The sequence below is a fragment of the Adelges cooleyi genome, unplaced genomic scaffold, assembly GCF_023614345.1.
Source record: "Adelges cooleyi isolate 19-005CV unplaced genomic scaffold, UGA_ACOO_1.1 ACOO_flye_CR_arks_rails_tigmint_CR_PRNA_384, whole genome shotgun sequence".
NCBI lineage: Eukaryota > Metazoa > Arthropoda > Insecta > Hemiptera > Adelgidae > Adelges > Adelges cooleyi.
This window is the reverse complement of record NW_026096061.1, coordinates 781,134-808,775: the sequence shown is the minus strand read 5'-3', so window position 1 is coordinate 808,775 and position 27,642 is coordinate 781,134. Positions and strand designations below refer to the sequence as shown.

Here is a 27,642-nt window from a genome sequence, read left to right as displayed (position 1 = left end):
TCATGTCCCAAAAGTATGTCCTATAGCCATTGTAATTATATGATATCTATCATTGTCCCAGATATTAGACATTTTTAATTAAGAATAATTTACTGAATATTTTGACTGGTCGATAACTAGTTTTGGATAATTGTTTAAAATGTAGGAACGGAGGAAGGATGGAGAGTAGAGATGTTTTTATCTATAAAATTGAATAACTTGAAGACCAATTATCCAAAACTGGTTATCGACCAGTCAAACATTTTTCTCAATTTAAAAAGTTAATAAATTAATATATACGTTACCGTTTAAAATTCTTAAGTTCTTACGGTTTTCAAAAATATATTTAATTTGTCTCAACTAAAATAATAGCTATAAAATTATAAAAAAAAAAGTCTAATATCTTCTAAGTTATTGACTGGTCCATCGTTGACCGATCACCCGGTAGAATATATTAGATTTGTAGGAAATAATGTTTTTAAAAATTATTCGAGTAATTAAATTTGTAATTATTCGAATAACTATTTTTGAAGTTTTTCGAATAACTTTCTATTCGAATAGTTAAAATTAAAACTATTCGAATGACCGTTTTTTGAAGTTCTTCGAATAACTTTCTGTTCGAATAATGTGGTGTTATCTAGATGATTATTTGGATAACGTTTTATCGGAACGGTACACAATTGTGCATAATACAGTTGTATACAGTCTCAGCTCTCTTATCAGCTTCTTATCAGTCTCTTATCTAATCCGTGGACTTGTGTGCTTTTTCGCAGTGTAATGTCATCGAAACGCAAATCGCCGCCGTCCAAGTTGCTTGAGAACGCCAGTGGCGAAACGGGTAAGACGACGGATTTCTACCCGGACGTCTATTGCGGCGGCATGGACGCAGCTGTGGACAGAAACTGTGGCAGTCCGGTGGTGGCCGCCGCCGCCGGCAGTCCGCCGCCGTCGGCCGTCCAACCGGCCGGCGGCCGCAGCAGCGGCACGTCGTCGCCGCCGTCGTCCGACTGCAGCGACAACAGCAGCGGCCGGTACGCGGCCGCCTCGTCGCCGTCCAGGTCGCAGTCCAAAAAGCGGCAGCGCACCGAAAGCCCGTGCGCCGCCGCCGGGGACGGTACATCGCCGTACCCGTACGGCGGCCGGCAACAGGCCGGTTCGTCGCCGTCGTCCCACCAACAACAACAGCCGCAACAGGCCCAATCGCACCTAGCGTCGTTCCTGACGCTCAACCACAACGCGTTCTACGAGACGGCCGCCGTGGCGGCGGCCGCGTACGAACGGGCGTTGATGGCCGCCGGCCAGCAGCACGGGCCGCCGCCGCCGTTTCACATGTTGGACGGCGGACAGTCGGCCGGCGGTTCGCCGTACTTCGACATCGAGCAGCGGCTGCGGAACAGCGACGACGCCGTGGCCGAAAAACTGGCCGCCGCCCACCTGCAGATGCACTTGAACAACAACACGTTCATGCACAATCACAACAACAACAATAACAATAACAACAACAACGTCATGTCGCTGGCCGGGCCGGCCGCCAAGCGGACGATGGACGACGTGCTGAAGAAACTGTCGTCCAAAATGCACATCCGGGACGAACAGCTCAGTCCCAACTCGCCCTCAAAGACGAACAACAGGTACAAATAATAAAAGATTTACCCCTATATTCATTAAGGGGTGGGGGGTAGAGGGGGTTGTAGATAATTTATCAAAAAATCTCAATCTACTAACACTTAACTTGGCAAGGGGTAAATTTTAAAATATCAAAAATAATTCAAATAATAGTGTACCTTTTAAAAGTTGGTCTTGGAGAGTTTGTACATAAAATGCATGTACCTGTTTAAAGATACCATACCGAGTTAAGCGTTAAGATGATGTTAAGAATTATGTTCCGTTCTTTATGTGGTTAATCCGCATTTCACCGTCACAGCTGCCTTAGTTACGGGTTTTTAAACTATTATTATACACGGCCAAAACCATTGTCAGAATATAATATTTATGAGGGCTGTAACTTTAAAAATCCACTACACATCATTTGGGAATATTTTATTTCTTCATGTGTAATACTTGTCAGGTTAGGTCCTCAGCAGCAGCAGCAGGGTACAATAAGCGTTCTATATTTTAATATATATTTCAATAACAATAATTACAACGTGCACATATTATTCGCGATTGCGTTGGTTGTATTCGCACGGTTTATCCTTTGTAATATTTTATTATTATTTGTCATAGTTGTGTGTGAGTGTGTGTGTTCAATCATCTATTCGGCATGTCTGAGTACTCGAAAAACATGAGGAAACCGACGTTGGATTTTTTTTTTTATCTAACCGCTTCAGACGGGCTAATAATCGATTGTTAAACCGCTGTTGTTCGTTGGCACTTGAACATTGTCTATAAATAATTTTACAACAACCGAGACTGATATGTTTACTTACGATTATACTTGGGTACACATAGGTTTTACTGAATTCTCGGGTTTGCGCCGTTTAATTACAACAGATTAATGGAATGTGTTGGGAAAACAATAGGGTACATTAAGTAGTCACACACAATATTCCATAACACCACTCATAGCAGCGGTGATTGTCACTCGACAAGACAGGATTTTTTTTTACGAATAATTGTTATATTTAGACGTTTTTTTTTTAAAAAATATAATTGGAATAAACTAAATAAATAAATAAACAGTTGAGCCAACCTAATGTCGGACAGTAGTCGAGATCAAACGACTTTAATTTATGTTTTATTCCAACAAATAATGATAATAATAGTAGAGGTACAATAATAAAAAATATACTTATCTTATTTTTTTGTTTTTGTTATTTTATGGACTTTTTTTATTGAAATATTCTAATAACATACTGATTTATTTTCGTTTCAAAACAACAATGGGGTTAGGTCGAGCTATGGGTCAATCGACAGCGGTAAGGTTGATTATATAATGAATTATTATTATTATTATTAATATATTGCAAGCTTACACAACCACTGGCTATAATATTAACGTTAGGTTAGGTTAGTTTAGGTTTGGTGTGTATGTTATTTTAACGCTAGCATATATTGATATTGACATTTTTTTTTCGCCAGGTAAGTTTCTTGGTTAGGTTAGGTTTGGTTAGGTTTGGTTAGGTTTGGTTAGGTTAGGTTTGGTTAGGTTTGCTTAGGTTAGGTTTGGTTAGGTGTGTGTGTTATTTTACCGCTAAAATATAATTATATTGAAATTTTTTTTTCGCCAGGTAAGTTTCTTTGTAAAATACATATTATTAAACGGCCAAATGTAAAGCGATTAACATCGCTAACATTGGTGTGTGTGTGTGTGTGTTTAAAATTGGGACACGAGTGTTCTGTCACCTATCTACACCTAACCAATACTATACGTAAGTACATATATTGTTTCTGTATTGCACTCGGTTTAGCTAGAGAACACGTGAGGTGGGATGACAGGTTCGAATTAAAATTTACAACAGTACTATAACGTGTACATATATATATATATATATATATGGGCGGAGCTAATAGAGCTATCCAGGTATTATTTACATAATATTATACACACACGCACGCTAATCCTCGCGTTGACGGCGTGACTTTGCCGCGCATGGTTTTAATTTGGCATTGTAAAATGTGTGTGTGTGTGTGTGTGTTTTTTTTATCTCTGTCGATAATTATTTTTTTGAGTTTGGTAAAAAAAAAAAAATTAAATAAAAAATACCTATACTATCGACGAATACAACACACCTCGAAGAGAAGGTGCGCGGTAGACATTGCTGCAGGTTCAGGCCGAGCACCACGACAGTCGTGTGTTTTTTGTGTATAATATGTGAATACAATTTTTAAAAAACAGTATAAAATAACAGTGTTTTGATTAATTGATCCATTTTTTTGGGTAAGTTTGCGAAAATAAATCAAATCGTAATAACACTAATAATCCATATAGTCTAGTAGTCCGTTGCACTATATGTGTTCATGGAAAACTATTTTGTCCATTTTTATATTGTTGGAAAAATATTAAACCCATTTTTTTTATGTACACTTGGTAAAGTATTTTTTAATTTTTTTTTAAATGTATATTGTAATTGTTATTTGCAAATATAAGAACAAGCTTTGTGCACAACAATGAAATACAACCATTAATATTTAGATAAACAGTTTTTTGAACTTGAACAGACCAAGTTCAACCATACAGTCGAAGTTCGTCGAAGGAGATTAAAAAGTGTACTTAAATGTTAAAGCGATTAATAATCAATTTTATTATTATTATTTTTTTTTAATTTAAATTATTTCTTTGACCGATTAGAACGTAATATTTTTTATTAATTATTTATTAACGGTAGAAATAAAATGCACAATTTAACAACGTTTTGTTCGACGGCTTATTTGGCAAAACATGTATTTTTATATACAGCAGTATTGTTTGATGAATGTTTTTTTTATTTTTTCTAAGTCTTATCAATGCATTATATATATACAATATGATTATCATATTTTCACCGTTTCAAAACAATATAATGATCCGCTATTTATAGTCTTTTGATAATATAACTATGTCTGGTAAGGTATACGATTCGCAACAGTTATGTAATGCATGTGGAGTTAATGTTAATGTTTGTTTTCTTTAAACTTTAACTTCTAGCTTTGGTGCCCAAGCTGAGAAGGTATTAATATTAATTTTACTTATACATTTATTTTATCTAAAAACGTTTTAATTTTCGTTATTGAAACAACGAGGCTACATTGTTGTAATAATAATATATATTAATAACAATGTGTACTGCGCTTGAACTTTAAACCGTTTGTGTTTGTGTAGGTCATAAGACAAACCTAACTGTGTATTTAACAGAGGATCTATCGTCGATGATTTTCAATGGTAAAAACGCGTTTAACCAACAGATAAAAATAATTTTGAAAGCCAATTCAGAGATAAGATTTCCCAGCGAACCGCATATGCGGTTTTTTCAAATCTTTTGAAAAAAGAATGTATTTTTGCATTCATCATTTGCGTTGTAGATAAATGCGCTGAACTATTAATTTGTATTACACATTACAGTTTAACCTGCCCGAGTCCTTAATAAATAGAAGGCATGGCGTCCTCTCATCAACCATTGTGTATGCGTGTACTTGTAATATACTTATACTTCATTTAAAGGGAAGTACCGCCACGACGTCCTATTAAACTAAAATATTGCAGATTAAATATATAAAACCAGATAGTGCACTCTAAAATAATTGAAAAATGTAAACAGACTTCAATAATCTCATATTTATCACTCGTTATCATTATTTCTTATCAGTTTACGTTATCACTGTAATGTTATCAGTTATCGCCGCCGTTATTTAACTACTTGTTATCAGTCGTTCTTATCAGTTTACGTTATCATTGTAAACAGTGTGTACGACATTCGCAGCTCTATAATTTGGCCCTGCTGCATATCGAGTTTAAACCAATATTTTAATCTTTATCTGAAAATCTACTGTTTTAATATCTACGAATGCACTGTCTGATGTTGTATATATTTTAATCCCTGTCAATATTGTAGACTTTAGCAGAAATCGGCCGTTGTAAAAAAACACAGCTATGCGTGTGTGTGTTGTGTCTACAAATTATAATACAAATTTTCATGTAAGTATACGTCGGTGCAGTTGTCGTTTGGTGTGAGAATATTGTCTTAATAAATTTCAACGTGTGATCTGCTGTCCGTATCGTAAATTAATGTTGTAATTGCCGCTGTGCCGGCGGGGAAAAGGACTAATGGACGGGTTGCCGATGGGTGACTGTTGTAAAAAAAAAAAAAAAAAAAACAGTAAAAACTGCAGCAGCCAGAGCGGTAGTGGCCGGGAGCCAAAGAAAAGAAAATAAATTAAAAAATTGTTTTTTAAATAAAACATATCCGTCCGGACGATGATAATACTCGCATTGCTCGCGTGCCGTGTTTTGGTTTTTTTTTTTTCATTGACCACAAGTCACAACACGAGTACTCATAATATATATAATATAATGTACACTCTTAAGAACTAAAGATTGTCTCTCTGGGTTGATCTTCTTGGACCGCCCACGCCCCAGCAACGGTGCGCATATAGGACGAGGAATACACTGTGTGTACGCTTTGTCTGCTGTTTATCGTTTTGACGTATTTTTAGACGTCAAACCGACCACGGCTTTTTAGCGTAGTAACAATAATATTTTTCTAATATCACCTACACCGTTGTCACCGGTGTAGTGTATAAGTTATCAAAAACGCCATTTACAAACATCTATAGTGTCATTTTAGGATGGGTCCGTATAGAGGGAAGTAAGAAGGGATTAGGGTAAAATTGAAGCGTTACACTTTTAGTTGAGAGACAAAAGATAATTGATAAGAGATAACTGATAACAGGCAGAAGATACTTGATAAGAGGTAAGTGATAAGAGATAACATGATTAATCCACGATTCAATGTTTATCCGCGGAGCGGAGAAAACGACTAGGTTTTTTTTTGCACAAGAAACGCCCGTCTTATCTTGGCGATACGCCTTGAATAATATAGTGTAGTGTATAAGTTTTGAAAAACTATATACACACACACATATATAGTTAGGGTGAAATGGAAGAGCGTTAAACTTTCACTTTTAATTAGAGATAAAAGTTTAGGGATAATTGATAAGAGATAACAGGCAGAAGATAATTGATAAGATGTAAGTGATAAGAGATAACATAATTAATATAACAATATTATATGTAGGTATACGCGTAAGGTTTAGGTCAATGTCACAAAGCGAAGAATTACTACCTGATTAGACGAGTGGACTTCTATAAAACGCCGTTTGTTTAGTTTACGTTGTGGAAAAAATGGGCGAAAATTGAAAAAGTTTTGTAAACAAACAAACTCCTCATCATCATCGTGTAGTTAAACAGCACTCGAAGGTCTCCAACTTGAGCCACCGTGAGAATTATTATTTCATTACAATATAATATATACACACATCTTGTAATATTTTCGCTGATAAGACAATCAAATGACCGCAAACGGCGCTCGCCGTTTTTCAATTAATTTTTATTACATATTCCGCCGAGCGTTGTACATTGTATTATTTTCTTAATGATTTTTGTACTTTCGCCCGACGATAAGACCCCGACAAGGTTGTTAATGGCTAATTTATTTCCCGTGTATTTATAAAATATTATAACAATGTATCAAAAAGACGTTATGCGCCCGATTTTCTAACAATAAAACAATAATAGTTATCGATGATTTTAGACCAAAAATACTCGCTAGCAAAACAAAACATGATAAGATTTGTCATATCCTTTTTTTTTTTGATAAACCAAATATTTAACATATTTAAAAATCACATTTTTTTAGTATTTTTCAACAATCAAAACAAGAAAAAACCAAATCTTCGAACTTATAACTACACATCACCACAGATTAAATAAAACCAAATAGCTTAATAATTATAGTGCCGAAAATATCGTACACACCATTTAAAAATAATAACGTGAACTGATAAGAATTACTGATAACAATCAGTAGATTAACGGAGGTCGATAGTGATATCAGGCCCCGGACACTGATAAAAATTGTCACGGGGAAGATGCTTATCGCACAAAAACGCGGCGGCCATCTTCTTAAGACTACACTCCTAAAATGTTATATCTATACATTATTATATGGTCGTCACTATTTTGCTTACACTGAAAGTGACCCTTCTTCGTTTTATCTACTCTGTGGTGATAGCATTACAAAAGCTTGATAACAATTATTTAACCAGTGACCACACTGTATAACGGGAGGACTTATTTTTTCTTCACATTTTGGTCACACTGACCTGAGATTTTTAAAGTTTATTTACATTTTTCGTTGTTTTTTTGTCATTTTTCAAGTTTTTTTTAGCATTTGTCTGGTTTTACATTTTAATATTTGTTTTAATCTTGAAATTAAGATTTTGCGAAAATTGTGTGCGTTTACTTGCTCGTGCCCCGCCTAAAGGGTAATAACACAGGTACGATGATGATGATAATAATAATAATAGTAACGAGTAACGGTTAGGTTAATTATTTATTTTATTTTTTTCCCATATCGAACCGGTCTTATCTCGGCCAGTCGGACGGCTGTTATTGTAATAATATATTATTTTTTTTTTCCGTCTTATAACAATACACAAACGTTTAGCGTGTAAAATTCATAACGATTTCGCGCAAATCTTCTTTTTATTGCCAATTAGCTCTATTATTACTTTGTACCTAGACCATTAATAATAATAATAATAGTGAAATATAATAAAATGTAATTATTATTGTGTATTCATGCACCGCCACCACCACCTGTGTAGTCCAAATTCTTAGAATATACCTACTACAATGTCGGCGTCTCACGTCCTATTCACACCGCCTATTTTTTTTTTTACCCGACCGGCAAGGTCATAATAATAATAATAATAAGTATCAAAAAAGTATACTATAATAATAATAATATGCAACAATAGCGTGCAATGTATAGACCGTATAGATTATGTATTTGCAGCCGATGTTCCCACTAAATCACACTTTGATGCATAATTATTGTTATTATAATATCGAGACGGCCGAACGTGTTGCGGTCGTTAAACAACTTTGGGAAGTTATAAATTAAAAAAATCCGTCGGTCTTACTATGTTAAAAAGCAAAAGAAATAGTTCTTAAACCGTACATAATTTTCTATCGTATATTATTATCCGGTATAGGTACCGCATTATTATCCTTACAAACACTTTATAATATTATTATTTAGGCACCATTACGGGATTAATATGCGCATTGGGTAAGTAGACGATATTATATTTTCATCTTCCGTTATGTTTCAGCCGAGTATAATATATTATTTTTTTGTGCAATTGACCTGTCTAAAAGTTATGGGCTTAAGAAATTCTAGTGTATAAAATAAACTTTTGTCTCTTATTTGGACAGTTGCTTGTACATCAGACAACCACAAGTCTTACTCGGTGTAGTTCTGAGATTTACTGCTTATAAATTATATAATATCTTCTAGTCCTAGTCTTAGTAAAAATATGAGCACTTTGTTGACAATTTTTGGACTTTAATGTAGTACACATCAAACGACGTTTGGGGGCACAGACTAAACAAATAGCCGGCTCTGCGCTCTGGCTGAAAACGAAATCAGTGTGACCACAGATACAAGCGTTAAATTTCGTATAATATCGAAGATAAGAAAAAAAATTCCCATCTTCTGTGATACAAAATAGTCGAATTATCATTTGAACTGTACGATTGACGGGGTTAGGTTGTCTGGAATCCTGTCCAACACTTTTGGATAACTTTGGTTTAGTTTGTCGTCTTACATCATCCCTAACGTTACAGTACCTACAGTATTGCGTCTTGTGTCATTTGGAATTTCTTTCTCTCGGTAAACGCGTTATATATTATGTAAAGTAGATCATGTATAAATACGTCCTCGGGGAACAACAACACGTGGGTATTTTATCTTCTTCTTTTGTGTGCACTTGTCTTAGGTACTCTCTCTGTCGATTTTTTTTTAGTTGTCGTTGCCTTATTCATGACAGGGCGGCGGCGGCGGCGGTTGTGCACATCGCTCGACAAAGTGAAACAATATTGTGTAAAACATAAAAGCAGTAAAGGTAAGGGAGGGAGACTGGAGAAGAGGATGGGTCGTTCGGACGGAGGGCATCAACTTCCCACACATGATAAATATACATACATATTATATACCGTGACCGTAAAATAAGAACAAGAGACAAATTTTCAGGAAGCGGAAGGAGATGTTTTTCAAAAAAACCTATATACATCCCGCACTCGGTTAATATGTATGTGTGTACTGAGGGGTAGGCAAGAGTGCGTTATAGGATCAAAAGGGTAATTGCATATGTATGTGGACGGCGGGGGCACCGCGACCCCCAAGGGTCCTGTGAATAAATAATAAAACGCTATACGCGCTGTATACCTACCTATGGCATCATCTTATGGTCGAGGGACATCGTAGGGGTTGATCTTTATATATGTATACCGTTTGTTGTTTAGGGTTTAGTTTGTACATAAATCACCATTGATTCTCGTCCCCCGTTTGTCATTTTTAATGTAATCGAAACGAGCTTTCCGTTGTGTTTAAATAATCCTTTGCTATCCTTTCCCGGCTGCTTCGAACACAGGACAGCCTTTTTTTTTTTTAAAGATAATTTACATTCATTTTTTTTTTTTAGTCTCTAAATGTCTCTATGTTTGTTACAGTAAAACCGATTCGGCAGCGTTGGCAGATCACGGTGCTGAAGACACAGCAGCCGGACCGCCGGGGTTGGAACTCCTGCAGCACTTGCAAGGCGACGCCACCACCATAGTGGAAAAGGAAAGGAAGCTGTCCGAAATGATACTGCAACTGCAACTGTTCAGGGAGCAGCTTCTCACCCAACAAGAGCAACCCAACAAGGTAAGATTGTAACTTGTCAGGATGGTGTATTGCATTGCACTCTAGTGCCAAAGGATAAAAATTTAACTTTAAAATTTGATTGTTAAAAATTTAAGTTTTATAAACTTTGGAACGTTTGACAAATTCACTCTTTACCTATACACAACTATATTAGGCATACAATGTACACATCATTATATTTGTATGTACATCTCTTACTCGTGTACTATATGTGTACCGTGTCTAGTATTGCGATAATTTACGTTTAAAAGTGTAATTTTTAATAATATGTCTACGTTTGTGCCGGTCGTGCTAATCTCGACGAAATTCTCAAGTAGGTAAATATATCTTTCGAGTGTGATATAGTGTATAATATAAGAATTAAGAACCCGACAGGCAGCGTCGAGTGCGCCGAGACACATTGTAACCTGTTTAGAATATTTTTTATTTTAGGATCTAATCTATATTGTATTATTATGTACCGTGTAAACAGCGTTAAAGGTATTCTATATACAGGGTGAATGATTAAGGACAAGACACTCGATATTCTCTTGAAAATTATTGCAATTGTGTAATGTTATAAAATCACTAAATGTATACTTTTTACAGTATTTTCCAGAACTCTATTTACATTTCTAGCAAATTTTTCTTAATTAAAAAGTCAATTAAATATAAATACATAAACTAGTGTCTCTCCAAAAAGCAAAACTACAAAATTGCAATTATTTTAAGAGAAAACCAATGTCTTACATCCTTTGATGAATCATTCTGTATTATGTGGGTCGTACGCTTAAAGGCAACGACTCTGCAGTATATGGTTATGGTATTGTGTGTACAACACAATGGTCGAGCAACACTGTTAAACGAACTGAGGATTGACGGTATGAAAAACATAACTTTTTGTACACTTACTTTGTACAGAGAGATATTGTGTATATAATGTGATTGGTATATAAAAGGGGAAAAAATGAAACGCAAAATGAATTTCGCCCAATCTGTAAACGGTCTGTCCGACTGAGAAATTAATAAAACTCACTTCAAAAAGAATTTATAATACCCTCGTCCGGAAATAATAATAATACTATTATGGCTTTTACTTAAAACTGCCCCGGCGTGTACACGGTAGTATTATAATATTTTTCACGTTCTCTTTTCAGTAATACCACCACGACGGCCGTAAAGGTAAATTATACACAATATAAAATATGTATACATATTATTTGATTCGTTATTACTCGACTGTTCTGTTTGCATAACAATAATAATAATAATAATAATTTTTTCCCTTTTTTTTTTTTTGCTCGGACTTTTAATCAACTCCTGAAAAGATTTCATCTCTTTCTTTAGGTACATATCTCGTTATATAATATTATGATTATTTCGGTGCAGTCGTCGTAGCTAAGTAAATAACAAAAAAAAAAAATGCCCTTCCCCTTTTACCGTCTTTGAAACCCGGGTAAAAAGAACCGTCTTAAGAACTCTGTGCAATCGTCGTGGAGACCTTTGATGGGTGGTCCGTATTGTATTTGTGGGCGGCACGACACGCGATTAACACATTTAATATAAACTGCAACAAGGTATGACAAACAAATTAATTTTCCATGTCGTACAAATACATTTTTTGGCGTTTTTTTAATTTTTTTTTTTTTTTAAGTAAATACACGTTTAAACAACAAAGTTGTGCAAATTCTTATTGGAATAAAAAATTATTCCAATAATTTGCTTACAATTTATTCGAACCAAAAATTGTCTTACTATATTTACTGGTTTATACCTTAAAATTACTCGAACAAAGTACTTACAAACTATTTAAATAATATTTTTTAAATATATTCGAATGGTAATTTTGAAATTTCTCGTATAACTTTTTAATCGAATAATTTTTTTTCAATTTATTCGAATATTTTTTTTTTGATTTTATCCGAATAACTTTTACTCGAATAACGTGTTGTCTAGATGATTATTTAGCCAACGTTGTATTCGAATCATAATGTAAACTCTAAGTACAACAACATTATCCCTGGCGCACGTGTTACAAAATATATATATATATTAAAAAAAAAACCAAGTATTATTTTCTATACCCATTTGTGGAACAAACGCCTGGGTGGGGTAAAAAAACAACCTCTAATCAAAAAAAGGGTTCGTGCCGTCTCTCGGTTATCTTGTTGTGCTCGTGGAGAATGTGATTTATGCGTCCGACCTTTGCGCCTCCTTATATAGTTTTGTTACATTTTATACATATTATAATGTGTATACTGTGTAAAGGGTGAAGTGTATGTGTATCGGCAGCGTTGGGGCGGCTATCCGTCCATAGTCTCCACGCTGCTGTTGTGCTGCTAATTCCCCTCAATTCGCCCTCTGTGTGTTGTAGTACGTCCAAAAAGTGGCCGGCACATTCATTAAATATTCATAAACGTATGTTTGATGTTTCGGGTTATTGCGCGATTGATATAAACAAGGCGACCCTCCGGGGATGTACCTCTCTGTATAAAACGAATGGACATTTAATCGTTCACGGTTCACTTACACGGCTAACGCCGCATCGCTTCCGGCTTCCGCCAGTGTTTAAATATTAAATAATAATAATAATAATAATATTATAACAACAACAACAACGAAAAACGATACAGGATTTAGGGCGATATATTGTACACATTACACCACACTCACATATCGACCGAGATCATCATAATAACAGCAGTTAGAGGGGTGGGGGTAGAGAACTAAGGTAGATGTTTTAAAAACTCTAAAAAAAATTCCCTCGGAATTTCCTTTGATTTGAACTTCCCTAGCCTTCTCCCCACCCCTCTAGTGTTGCGCCCATTACGGTTATTAAAATATTAAACAAAAACGTTTTGAACAAGGATCGAAAACGTTACCCAGCCATAATTTACACTATTTGTATTTGAACTACCGAGTCAATAAAAAAAGCTTTAGAATATTGTTCCTGGAACGAAACGTTTATATCGGTCCAAAAGGCACATAAATTGACTTATAAATCTCATTTATTCGCTTTTTTTTTTTTACAAGTTTAAATCAGTTAAGTTATCCGACTATCGAACTACCAAACGTCTTAATCAACTGTAGTGGTAGTTATAATACAAATAGAGTAAATTTTGGCCTCTGATTTGATTAAGAACGCATTATTATTTATTGACACGCAAAGGGTAAAGTATATAGATGTACATTTAATTAATATATAGGATACAGATAACAAGACGTAACATATTAAATACATTGGCATTAAAACAAAAAATAAAAATTTAAGCTCACTGCCTGTTAAGGGAATATTTTTACGGTTAGGTATAATTGTAATTAGGACTACAAAATACCTTTAACATTGTAAACAGACATGGCAACTCACGTTTAATCGATACAGACAACATCGTTACAATGTTACACAATATGGTCAAACCCAAGTTTGTCGAGGTGCAATTTGAGGAGTTCTCTCTCCGGCTGTGCTTGTGATGTACAGCGAGCAAGAGAATACAGTTTAGTCTTGGGCTGGCTGGCATGTATCTCGTTGGCAGATAATAACGAAATAAATGTGTTAACAATATACGAATTTGTCTCGGCCATACGTGCACAAATCACATACGAGCACATTGTTATTAATATTAATTCGAGTTTAACATCCGAGTGAGCTTAATTTAGACACACAACGCGGCCTACGCGCTTGTCCGGAGCTCTGCCAAAATCGGTGGCCGGATAATTTCATTCAGTTTTTCTCGGGTCCAATATATCACATTATTTATTATATAGTCTGAGTGAAAAGAAGAAAAAAAAATAAGTAATTGTGGCGAGCACGCACAAACTACCGTATTCAATATTGTTAACGTTTTTTTTTTTTTTTTTTAAGGCTTGTAGAAATACACACTATACTTGTAAATTGTTCTTTATGTACATAATATATATTTTAATTTAAACGAACATTAGATGGAGGTATCAGGTATGTATTGTTATGTACACTGGCCGAGCCACGGATGAACAATATTGGGCGGTGTAGTCTTTTGTCGAACTGTGTTGATTTGTTAGCCAAACAAACGCAAGAGAGAGAGACCCGAGAGACTGTGTTCACGTCACAATGGTGATTTTCAATTATCATTATCATTCTCATTGTGAATTATTATTAATATTTTTCTATCATCATTACGATCCGGAGAAAATAAAAAAAATGGCGGCTATTGTGTGTGTGTGTGCTACGCGGCGACTCCCAACAATAATAACTAAGGAGAATAATAATAATAATAGAAGAAAAAAAACAAGAAGGAATCATTTATCATAATACAAAACAACAACACCGTGTGTTTGTTCTGCGCGTTTATTATTTATCATTATTCCGGCAGGTTATTCTTTTTGTTAGTACCTATAGTGTATAATATAATAATAATACACCGCAAATGTAGTATATATGTTTCAAAGCGTAAGAAATACATATTATTACTTTGTGACTTTTTTTTTTTTTTGTTGACCACGACCTACTTGTCTATTATAATAATTGTAATAAATATAACAACGCGACGACGCCATTGTGGGCGCGTACAATGCTTGTATTGTCTCAATTTCTACGCTGTCGTGGCCGGCTATTGTACCTGTACGAGACTCACGGCTGCTGCTAAGTCAAATAAAACATATAACTAAGAAAAAAATCTTTTGTCTGAGGTGTCCCGCGAACAGTTACATCACTATCTGTTATAATATCCTCCACCTCGCACAACACCGTCTTTTCCGTGTCGGGAGCTGCCCATATTCTTACAAACATAAAGGTAAAAGTATTTTTTGGAGAAAAAAAATAGAATCAAACTGTAGGGTAGAATGGTATTCAATAATTTCTTCATAAACAAAGATTATCAATTGTTATACTAGGCTCCCCCACCCCCGCCAATTCGTCTATATTAGATTTTTCTAATATTTGAAGCCGTTTGTGACGCCTTGGTTGTTGTCAAACCGTTCGAGCAGCATTAGATCACAAAAAAAATCTCAGTATACAGAGGGTGGTGTGTATATAATAATATGTATAATAGTTAAATCTTGCCTTTGTTGTATTGACAAATATGTGTGAAATATAATAACTTGTGCAGCCATCTGCGGCGGACACATCTGGAATCGGTCTCCTATTATTTTCTCAGTCGTCGCGAATACCGAAGAAACACTTTATCCCGTTTCTTTCTTTCTTTATGCTATATTATGTGTGCCCGTTTGTTTTAACTAAACAATGTGTGCGTCCTTGTCGTTAAATTCTACGCCGAGGGACATATATAATATGCCACTAGCTATATAGCTATATATGTATACCCCGGTGATTAATAAAACCCGACCGTAAACGTTAAGGGCGAGTGGTTTTTTTCCCATGCGTCTCCACGTTTAGGTTAGCGGTGGTGTATAAAATATGTACACGGACTATGGCTTTAGGTCGTGTGTTGTTCTATAGTGTAACCTTAGACCCTGCACATATGCTCCACACAATAATAATAATATCCTCGGGTAGACTGGTGGTGGCTATGACGGCCGCCAATATTTCATATCGAGGAGCAACCCAAAAAAATCTACATTTCGGTAGACAATCTGATAATATCCGATTTTGAAAATAACAACGTGAAAAAAGAGGTTAGGACCACTTGAAAACAAATTGACTACCAAATTACGCATCGCAGTTAAACATTTAAATTAATATTTTGCAAAAATATGTCCACATATCTTGCAAGGTGTCATCAATACTTGAATAATTGTATCTATATACGAGAACACTCATTGTGCATACCGAGAATTGTAGGTACGGGCTTCAACTTTTAATTAATATACATTATTTTTTATCTTCGATGCGTAGCCCAAAAGTTATTGTATTGACAACGACGATGTGTTTTTTTATACAATGGTTGCAAACGATAATTAATAATTGGAAAATTTCAAGTCCTAATTACTGAACAAATAATATAACTACACACGACGGTTTGGCGTTGATCAATTGAGATTTTGCAAAAACAATCAAGTACTCAAATACACAGTGTGTACTTGTGTGAAGCGCTAAAACCACAACAGTGCAAGTGCGCATAGTATATAATATTGTACAGGTAGGTAAAACCAATATAGTTTTGCGGAAAACCACAGGTGGGGTTGCTCCTCCCCTCGTTTTCGGCCATCGGCACGCGAACGGAGCCGAAGGAGGCGTGTTGTGCCGCCACGACCGTGTGCAGGTGGGAACAATGGGTTTCTTGTGGTTTTTTTTTTTTTGTTTTTTATTTCTTACCGTTAACACATCATAAAGGCGAAACGTATATGGGTGTATAACAATAGTAATACAATGTGTGCGTTATTATTACACCGAGGCCAAGGAGAAGAGGCATCGGCGGCATTGCATTGTTCGGCCGCCTGCACCTGAGTGTGCGTGGAAATGTATTGTTCACTTACCGCCGCCGCCGTCTACCACCAATAGCAGCCCTTGGCCGGCACCGCCAATCGCGTGCCCGCACACCCTACGCCGTTTTCCCGGCCGCCCCTCCCCTATCGTTTGTATTTTTTTCCCTCCCCTCGCCGGACAATCATTATAAAATAAATAATCATATTTTTCCGCCCCCGCTATAATATAAACATTATTTGTATTACGGTTTTCGTTTTATAGTTGTGTTGTTTTTTGGTTTGTTTGTTTGTAGGTAAAATCCTTTATTATATTTTTGAAGAAAAAAAAACCGACTCGAGAGAGAGAGAGTGTAATTCGGTTCAAGTATAAAATTAATAATAAAAAAGCGTTTGTTATTATATTATTATAGAAAATAAACACAAGTTGTTGCGTTGTCTCCGTTTCTGATTGGGGGGGGGGGGCGTTCGCGTTCGTTCTATGCGCTTTCCGGTTAATTTAATATTCTCTTTATATACACAACTATTATATATCGACAACAACTCGTCTCCTCTTCCCCAAATGCGATTATCCATAAACAGCGCGTTTGACAAACGACCGTGTAGTAGAGCGAGGAGAGACTTTTGATTTAACAAACTTGCATAACAAGCCCCAACGGTGTAGTGTGTTTAATTTGTATACAATATTATGTCTCTTTAAAGCGGACACAATCGCATGTATATATAAATATATATTTCATGAGCTTTTTATAATGTTGTGCGAAATCGCGTTAACCAAACTAGACGTGTGTCGAGAGCAACGCCGTTTAATTATTTTGCTCCAAAACAATCCAATTATAATCTTATTAAATGTATGCGTATTAAACGTTTAATGAGAAAATATCCGCGTCTCGTTGATTTAATTTTAATCGGATGCGATGCGGCCTTGTGCAATTAAAAAAAAAAAAAAAAAATGTATGTATAATTATTTTATACCGGCCATTCCATGATATTATTGTCTCTTTTTGGTAGGTGTATATTTTATGAAGAAAAATAAGTCTCTTCGGTCGGTAGTGTACACTTCATACGTAGATATTATATATATTTATAATCGGTTTGGTGAATTATGAATTGTATATGTAAACGATGGGAGATGTTTTATTTGTCTCCCCATTAAATGCTGTAAAGTAAAAAATATTGGTAATTATAATATAATAGGTTTAGGTCGATTGATTGTAAGGTAATTCAATTCACTATAATACTCGATTAGGTATGTAAAATTGGAAAAATTGTAATTAAATTTTCACCTTTGGTAAAAAAAACCGGAACTTTTCGCTATCGCATCACATTGTTGAGTTTAACAATGTTACTTTATGCACATATTATTACCATTTGTATACATTTTCTATATATGTACAATGTACACACATATCTACAATAGATAATTTTGATCGTTTTAATTGAATCCAAAGTCCGCAAAATCGTAGTTTTCCAAATTATATTATCACCACCGCGTTACAAATTAAAGAGATTATATACCTACTGTTTCTTTTATTCAGATCAGCCGGCGTGGGTCAATAGTAATCGAGTTCGCCTTACGTTATTCAATGAACTATACACGTCATATTTGTACACAGTAAATTGTCTATATTATAAAGTCCTACAATAGAGTTGTAAGTAAAACATAGTGGCCGGCGCTAAAATAAAGTTCTATAAGTATCCCAAGCCTCCTTCGTCTGATCATTTAAAAAAATGATGGACAAATTTCCACCTGGACAAACTCCAATTTTGCCACCTTGACTTTTGAAAATGTTCAAAAAACGGTCTTATGAGTGTGTGTGTACTACTTAATATTGTCTATCCCATCTTATATAGCTTCTTTTACCCGGGCACAGCTGCAACGGACGTCTCGCCATTAATATCCCCCAAGTCTTCTTATTCATTATTATAATATTGTGTGTGTGTGTGTGTACTACCTACACACAAACGAGAAGACGACTTTACCGCTGTCTTTTTTTTTTCTTAATTTAATTTTATATAAACGTGTGTTCTTTCCGTCTGCGAGTCTTATCCGCCGCGTTCCACGTGTGTCGCCGTTTTGATAATTAATTTCCCCGTCCACCAGACTCCTAGAATATAATAATGATAGTAATACAGGCCGTCGTCAACAAGGAGGAGGAGGAACGGGTGTAAGACATCAATCGATCAACCGTGTATTATCATTATAACAAATAGTAATATCGCGTGTGGTGTACCGTCTTCCTTTTGCCCGTCCCGAGTACACGGTAGCTGTGTACGACTTGTCTTCTTATTTTCTTGTCTTTTTTTTTTTTTCCCCCATTTCCATTTCCCGCATCCGATACATAATAACGTGTATACAGTTTCACCGAGCGCACTATAACGCCGCTGACAGCCGTGCCCGCCACCGTTGTCAGCGCCCGTCAACGCTGAACATGGCCCGCAAGCACACAACAGCATTTTTTTTTATTTATATACAATAATAACGCTGTATGACTTCTCTATGTAGACTTACCGAGACATCACTACTCTATAGTTTATTGTGTATCCCACCTGCTACGTGTCGATTTTGCATTAAGTCCGGGTGTCGGATTTCGTCGACGAAAATTAGAAACGAACGAAAAAAAAAGCTCTGTAAAAACTGTTACATGTGTAGGTACAAATATAAATAAACGCTATTAAAATGTCCCAAGTTAACAATAATTTATCCATCACGGTATAATAACGTGGCCACGCGGTCTGTTTTTTGAGTAGTTTTGTATAGGCAATATTTAATTTACCGGTTAATTTGTATATAAGCTGCAATTAAAAAAAAAAAAAAAACGTCTTATTTTTTTGTCTAAAACGTTTAAAAACAGCAGACCGCGTGCCCTTAATTTTTTTTTCCATTCAACTTCTCGCGCCAGCTTTTTCACGACTGTTCGTGACCAATTAAAACGGCTCTGTAAATATGATAACAACTCAACTGTGTCATCACACACAGCAAAGGTAGATGTTTGCAAAAACGTGTGTCTTTTGCCTTCTTAAACTGTGTTCAGGAAAAAGGCAACGAAATACTTTTGTTTTTCGACCGATCTTATAGGATGTAGGTAATTTGAATGCTCGGGGGTTACTCTCTTGTTGACCTTGTAAAACACTCTGATCCCGGCTAGACACCCTCGGTGACCGCTATAAATCACCGTGCCCCGGGCATTTGTATATAGTAGTGCACCAGGACTATAGCGTTGTGTTTTTTCCCCGTTGACACTTTTTTTTCTTCTTTATTTCCTTTCCCCCTCGTACCAATGCAATCTGTTTGCAATATGTTTTCAGACCTGACGCGGATTCCGCCGTCGCCGTCATATATTGGTCCTAAAATCTATAATATAAAACATGTACCATAGTCTCCCCGCGTTATGGACGAGCAAAGAACAATATGATGTGTATGTACAGCGAATTCTGTTGTATGGAGAATTAATATACATGTTTACACAAAACACATAAAAGTACCATTCAAGAGGACACTCTTGGCTGTATAAGATCTCGGCCGTTGGATACGATATAGCTGGAATTTTTTTTTTTTTTAATTTTTTCTCATTCTCTCCCCTTCTTCTTCGTATATTATATTTGTCGGCCACTGCGACAACGTCACCCGCGGCGTTTGTAATGTAACTTAATGTAATATAATTGCCATCGATATTGCAGCGTTGATAGAGTGGAACAAACCGTCGAAAGTAGTCTTGTCATTGTATATAATATGGTCCGGGCGAGCAGATGATGATACCGTCGTACATACATACATACATACACATACAGATGTATTAATATATATATATATATATAATATTTTTCTGTCACTGTACATTTGTGTCGGTTCAGCGACGAAAAGCAAATAGGTGGGCGAGGTACACACAGTGGTGGTGGTGGTGGTGGTGGTGGCGTTAATCTGTACGTGTGAGAGAATACGTGAAATCTCTCAGGGGAAGGAGGAGGAGAAGGGACACAAGAAATCCCACAGGACTCGGTGTGCGGCAAAGAATATAATGAGAAAATCTACCCTCGAAAAACGCGCCGCCGCCGAGGATTATATGTTATATATTGGCCGCGTCACCACAAAGGCCACGTCCTTTTTTCATATGTCTGTATATGTTTACCACCGTTATGTTGTATTTTGGGAAAATGGAAAAATTGGCTACACGGTAAACCTCCTTTTTGATTTTGCGAATCGATTAACATAAAAATAAAAAATAAAAATTTACAAAAACAAAAACCCGTACCTACCTATAGCCTACCTAATGATTGCCATCTGGTGGTTTTCATTTATTAGTTGAGTAATAATTAAGACTCTTTTTTTTTTCCTGGTAGTTAAATTACTTTTCACACTATCACAGCACCGTTGACAGAGATTTGGAGAAAAAAAATGTTCGAGAAAAAACTGTCCAAAAATTATCCGATAGGAGAGTTACTTATATTATCTGAAAGTCATTTATCTGTGTCGCCTCGACGAGATTTTTATAATAACTCGGCTATTAAAACCGAAATGAGGGCTTAAACATTTTTTTTTTTATCTTTATTTAAACAAAAAACTAATTTTAGACCTTTTTTGGAAAAGCTGTATAATATCAAGAAAGCCAACTCACGTTAGCATGAACGTATATAGAAACAATATATGTATCTGTTTTTTACCTTTGCTGTTTAATGTAAAAAAAAAATGCCTGGTTGAACAAAGCTCTAAATGTTGAAAACGTGTGGGTGGCGCGCACTGTCCAAAGAGTAATATTCTAATATATTATCATTATTATCTGCTGTTAGTGCGGCGGCGACCGCTGCTGTTTTAATAATAGCCGCCACATACATACGCGAACGGGTTAAAAGAAATTTTTAACGAGATCATTAATTTGTAATGCACAGTTTAGGAAGCCGTTAATCCGTATTTACGATTAAGAAGAAAACAACTAGAACAAGTCGAAGTTGTCATAATTCATATTTTCCACAGACGAGCGCATTATGCTCGCGTTGAGAAGAAGAAGATTCTGTCTTATTTCTGTTATCCACCGTGTATAATATATATTGTATACTATATTATAATATAGTCTTAATACGTTTTTTTTTTTTTTTTACATAACTCGGCTCGTAACACTATGGTCCATTTTTTTCTCTCGCCTTATGCATCACACAAGCGTTACGCTATTATGTAATATACGTATAATGTGTATTCAAGACACAGGCGGGAGGAACAATTTTATTTTCAGTGTCCTACAATAGACATTGTGTATGTCATTATAACGTTTTTTTTTTTTTTGGCGTCACTTTCACACTCAATGGTCGTCTTTGTCTTTTCTATATACTCTCACAATAGTCTTATATATTATACCTCCTAATAACATATATATATATATATTTGTTATAGTATTCTAGCCAAACATCGGAACGTTCACAAATCGTTTGACCACCGAAATCGACTTTGTTACTTTACTACACGTATTGTTATAATATTATCTCCCCGAAAACCCGCCCCGTCGTTTAAAATAAAAAATAAGAAACTCTGTAGAGACCTAATTGACTCCACAGTTGTACAGTTACACGGGGGGGGGGGGTGTCGATTTTTGAAACGTTACCGTTGTTTCAAGAGCGCGACTGAGAGTTAGGTATATATTTGACAAAGAACGTTTGGTGGTTACAAATGGATGTTGGATGTTGTTTCCTGTCTGCTCGGCGTTTGACAAAACAAAAGGTCAACTGTACTGGCCCGGCTACAACAGGATATGCTCGCGTTATCCCAGCTGCCAAATGAGCTGTGGGAGGAGTGGCGACGGTTCTGCACCGTGTACAGCTCTCTGTATACATATCGTGTGCGTTATGGTTTTTTTTTTCTTCTGGGTCTTGGCCCATATGGTTATTGTCGAATGATGACAACAACAACAACAACGACGGTACACGGCGGGATAGGGCCGGTGAAATAAAGATATTATATAGAGGATTAACAGAACAACTCCTCTGCTGGCTCTTATACGGTCGGTGTTTTTATATAAGTCTTATTGCTTGCGGTGGACGTTAAAAGGTTTCCGGATTTTTCGCGACCAACCGTCACACGCACTTTGACCACCGACATGGCAGAGTCGACGTCAACCGAAGGAGACTTAATCTCCCGTCAGCAGGAGAAAACCGCCCAAAAGCATTATTTTATTATGAATTTTTCATTTGTCCATTTCGAGTGTGTCGGCTTCTGATGTTTCATAGCATATGTCCACTTTGACGGCCTTTTTGCCATATATATATATATATATATATATATATATATATAAATATATACACTTACACCGTCTGGGGGTTACTTCACAGGAATACAAAGCTTGTAGTGGGGCAAAGTCGTCAAGAGGACGTCTACTCATCGTTGATTTTCAACGGTAAAAACATGTGCTTACATACCGAGCGGATGATAAAAGTACCTTCCGAAGTGATTTTTTAAAGATAAAAAAAACACCTATACCTTTAATGAAAAAGATAAGACGGCGAGAGACAGTTACAAAGATTTAAAAATAATAGTTTTGCATTCGAGTGTTTTATCTAGATATAATCCCTGTGAATAAATTAAAAGTCCTAATTACTGAACTAATAATATTACACATCATTTTAAATTAAGATTTTCCCAAAAAATTACCTATGTCCAACTACTTAATAAATATGGGGGGGGGGGTTGACGTCCTCTTAATGATTTTTGACATACCGCAATATAACATAAAACAATTGAGGGTAGTTAAGCTCTACATTTTTCCCGGTAGGTATTTAAATCCATAAAGTTAATGGTTTTTTTTTTTTTTTAGCAAGGATGGTGTATAATAATTTAACGTTTAGCACTTAGTTTATTAACCTTTTTAATTATTACAATTTACAGGTATTTTATACACAAAGTTAAACGTCCATCTTGTTCTACAAACGGGTTTATATAGTACTATTTGTTTACGTTAAATGAATTTGTCATATCTTTTTCTATTGATAATATTATAGACAAATCCGTAAGTCTGCCTTGTCCCGTTAAAACCCAAAGTCGAGTCTTTATTTTTGGTTATATTTTTCTCATCGATTTTCGGCTAGTGTAATTAGTATACTGTAATATGTATTTTTCTGCCAGCTATCATATATATATATATATATTTAAATTCGCAAGTATGGCCGACGCGGTGTACGGTTTTCGTTCATTATTATTGATAATTTACAACAAAACATTATATTGTGTGATTGGTGTTTGTGGCTTTTTTTGTTTGTCGTGATAAGACCGCCGCCGCCGCCGCTATTGAGCTGGCGGGGGAGTTAAGCCTCATTAAAAAAATAAAATAAAATAATAATTCTTTGAAATACTGGCGTTGTTATTAAAAAAAACCGCGACACACTTAAAAAACACTCTTCCCGCCGCCGCCGCCGTCGTCGTCTCGACACTTCTAACCGCCTATCGACGGGGACGACCGTGTCACACTATTATTATTATTCATCATTCGCCGTGTAGTGTATTAATTTTTTATTTTTCTAAAGTGAAAACTCTTTGTGTGGGCGTTCGCCATTGTGACTTATCCACTTGTTTTGTGCTCGAGGGGAGGGCGAGAGGGGCGGTACAACGTTATTATTATTGAAACGTTTCGCCTTAATCATAAGGGTTCAACGCCGCGCCGCCGCCGCCACTTTCGACGATTGTTTCTGTTCTTTCTCTCTCATTATAATAAAAAATATCCAGCCAAAACGCCCTTTTTTTAGCATCCAAAGGTGGTGGTGGTATAGTATACATATAGGTACATAATAATATGCTTTGCGGTGGTAATAATAATTGACGGGTGGCGCAAACCGGAATCGACTCGTGTCGAGTTTGTGTGGTGTAACTGCCGGGGATTGTCCAATTAGAAAAAAACTAGTTTTTCTTGAAAATCCCTCGGATACCGTATGATTACAGTATGTGTTCGTCTCCCTAGTCTGGGCGCTACTTTTAGACATTTGTAAAAATGTTGTCACGGTGTAAACGAGAGACAGGGCCGAGTTGGAGTCGTATACTAATTACCGCTAATGCTAACCGGCTGCATGTTACAACCCCTTTTGTTTATTTATTTATTTTTTTCCATACACTTGTAATCGTATCAAACGTGGATAGAGGCGGCGATCCACGCGCGGGGCTTGTTGTCTGTCATTTGGCCGGACAACAAAACAACAAGCAAAGGCTAATGACGAGGGACGGTCATCGCTTTCTTTTCTTTTCCAATGTGCAGCGTTTAGACATATTGGCACGGTGAAGGGTAAACAACAAACGCCCCTCGAACGACGTATGCCAAAAAAACAGATAAAAAGGATCATTATTGTTATTGCGCGCCGTTGAAATGTTTTACATTAAACAGCAAGTATAATAATATTAACAATACGGGCCATTGTTTAATAATGTATATATTACAAGCGGTCATCGGGTTGCTATACCAACCCCTTGAAACCTTCTCATCCTCGCTGTATCATAACGCATAATATAATTAATACCTGCTTTGTATTCGGTCTCACTATGCGTTGATTAAACATGTATAGGAGCAATCATAATATTATATCCGCCGTGCGGTAGGTAGTAATTAACAGCGTGTGTCCGAATATCGCTTTGTCATTTTAATTTACCTTTTCGATTATTTTTGACAATATTATGATGGTAGAAATACAAATATCGATAAATTGATCTATATACAATAATCTGCTACCATATCATAATTATTAACATAATACAAATATTATATTTTTGAGATACCCGTTGACTAACTTTCACATAGCAAGCGGCACTAAACTATATGAATATTTGTATTTTTCGTGTGTTTTTCTCGGTTTTCAAGGGCAAGGGGTAAACTTTTTACACACTTTAGCCCACGAAGAGGCCACGTTAGGCGTTTTAATTGGGTGTCGCAATCATATGTGATGGTTAATATTTTATAGTATTGTGATTTATGGCCGTATTATAATATCTCTTCGAGTGCGCGGGGACCGAACCTCTGCTGCTGCTGCTGCTTAAGTCCGGCTAATCGAGATAGTCTCATCCCTTGTCTCCGCCGCGGACATAATAGGGCAAAATGGAAGCACGTGCTTTGTGGCGTCGATAGCGATCGAAAAACGGCGACACGTGCCCCCGTGATGACGGCGATGAGTCGTGGGTTATATTGGCCGAGGATTAAGAAAAGAAGGGCAGCAGGCACAGGGGGAGGTGTGTTACGGCGGGATTTTCGACATTTTTGGGGTAGCAGAAAAATGATTTCTAATCCGCAACAATCTTGTCGTCTGGGTAGGGCAGAGGGGGGGGGAGGCAGGCACGACAATAATAATAATAATCTAAAACAAATATTGCGTCATCGGCGAGGGGGAAAAAAAAAAAGTGTACAAACCAAACATAATAGGGAATAATTAGAACGTGGTCTCATTGTTTGCATTCGGTAAACCACGCACAAGGGTTACACACAGTTTCTCTTTGAAGTATATTGTCAATATTATATATAGTCTGAGTCCGCGGCGTGTGCACATCACGAATCAGCGTCGTTTCTTTATAATGTGTATATAAATATATACATACAAAAAAATTTATTGTACATATCTCTCTGGGGTTTTTTTTGTTTTTTTGTTTTTTGTATTTCGATTGCCCCAGAGATGTTTGCCCCCCCCCCCCTTGTTTTTTAGGTGCCCGTGTGAGCATGTTATGCCATCGCTGCTGCTCTGCCCTAGCCGTGTGTATTTAATAAACAACAAACATTTATTATTCGCATTGTGTTCAATCGTGAAAAGACATTCTTACGACAATCGACCCTCTCCTCTGGCATAGGTTTGTTATTTTAGTTCAGTGAATATTATTTGCTGCACGAGGACAGTGACAACCGGCCGTTTGCACCGCCGCTCATCATCATCATCGTCTGGAACGCTGAATTTAATATTAGCCAAAGATAACACAAACCAATTAAAAACGAAATGATTATTTAAATAATTAATGTTAAACGCCTTGTCTGCGCTATGTAGTTGCTGCTACGTCATTCTCGAATTATTCGAATAATATTTTAAACAGTTTATAAGCGATACATAGGTACATACTACATTTACAAAATGTATAAAACAAGCATAAATTGAAAAATAATTATTGGAATAATTTTTTTATTCGAATAAACGTGCATATTTAATTAAGAATAATTTGCTGAAAAATTTCACTGGTCGATAACCAGTGGATGATTACTTTTAAAGTCATTAAAGTTTAAAACCGATGACTAGGAATAAGGGTGGAATATAGTCTTTTTTTTTTATCTGCGTGTATTATTATCCTTAATGAATCGCCCTGGATAATTATAATATTTGCGTCACAACAATTTGTATTATAATATTATTACATTAAATCTCTGCCATGTAGTTTGGCAGGAATTTTGTTTTTTTCCGCTGTTTCCACTACCGGACAACCTAACCTGTCGTGTCTCGAACGTTTCGGTTGTACATGTGTTCTTCTTCAAGCGAAACAACCAACCGGACAAGTTCATAACGCCTAAATAAAGATGTACACAAACAGGGTTATGTACATTAATTAACATATATTTTAAACAACTCTGTATTATACCGGTTAGGTAATGATTTTTTATTTTCCCGTCGCGCCGCCAGCCCGTGGTTTGGTTTAATTTAAAAAATATACAATATATTAACGGTGAAATATTGTAAAAAAAAAAAAACAAAGTACACAGTGAAAAGGAATAAAAGGGCACAAGGGCTACTGCTGCTGCTGAGTGTTGTGACGTGATTCGGTTGGAGGCCGGGCACTTTATATTCATAAATGTGACCGCACCCCGGCAAATAATAAATTAATAAAAAAAGAAAACCTTTTGGTTTTCGCCAAAAATTTCGGCCAAGTCTCTCCGCGGAAAAAAAGAATTATTTAATAGCTTTTCTTTCTCTCTTTACATCCGGC

General features: G+C 36.1%; 1 protein-coding gene and 1 long non-coding RNA gene across 2 annotated transcripts in view; both read left to right on the top strand.

Annotated features, from left to right (window-relative positions):
• Positions 1-891, top strand: part of LOC126841513 (uncharacterized) — a 116,436-nt gene extending 115,545 nt beyond the window's left edge. Inside the window, exon 4 of the long non-coding RNA XR_007686181.1 lies at positions 753-891. This is a non-coding gene — a long non-coding RNA (uncharacterized LOC126841513). The remainder of the gene's footprint in view (positions 1-752) is intronic.
• Positions 892-1,085: 194 nt separating this feature from the next.
• LOC126841507 (transcription factor Sox-6) overlaps positions 1,086-27,642 on the top strand; it is a 32,386-nt gene continuing 5,829 nt past the window's right edge. Inside the window, exons 1-2 of the mRNA XM_050578050.1 lie at positions 1,086-1,610; positions 10,193-10,388. Coding sequence (XP_050434007.1) covers positions 1,267-1,610; positions 10,193-10,388 — 540 coding nt within the window. The 5' untranslated portion in view covers positions 1,086-1,266. The remainder of the gene's footprint in view (positions 1,611-10,192; positions 10,389-27,642) is intronic.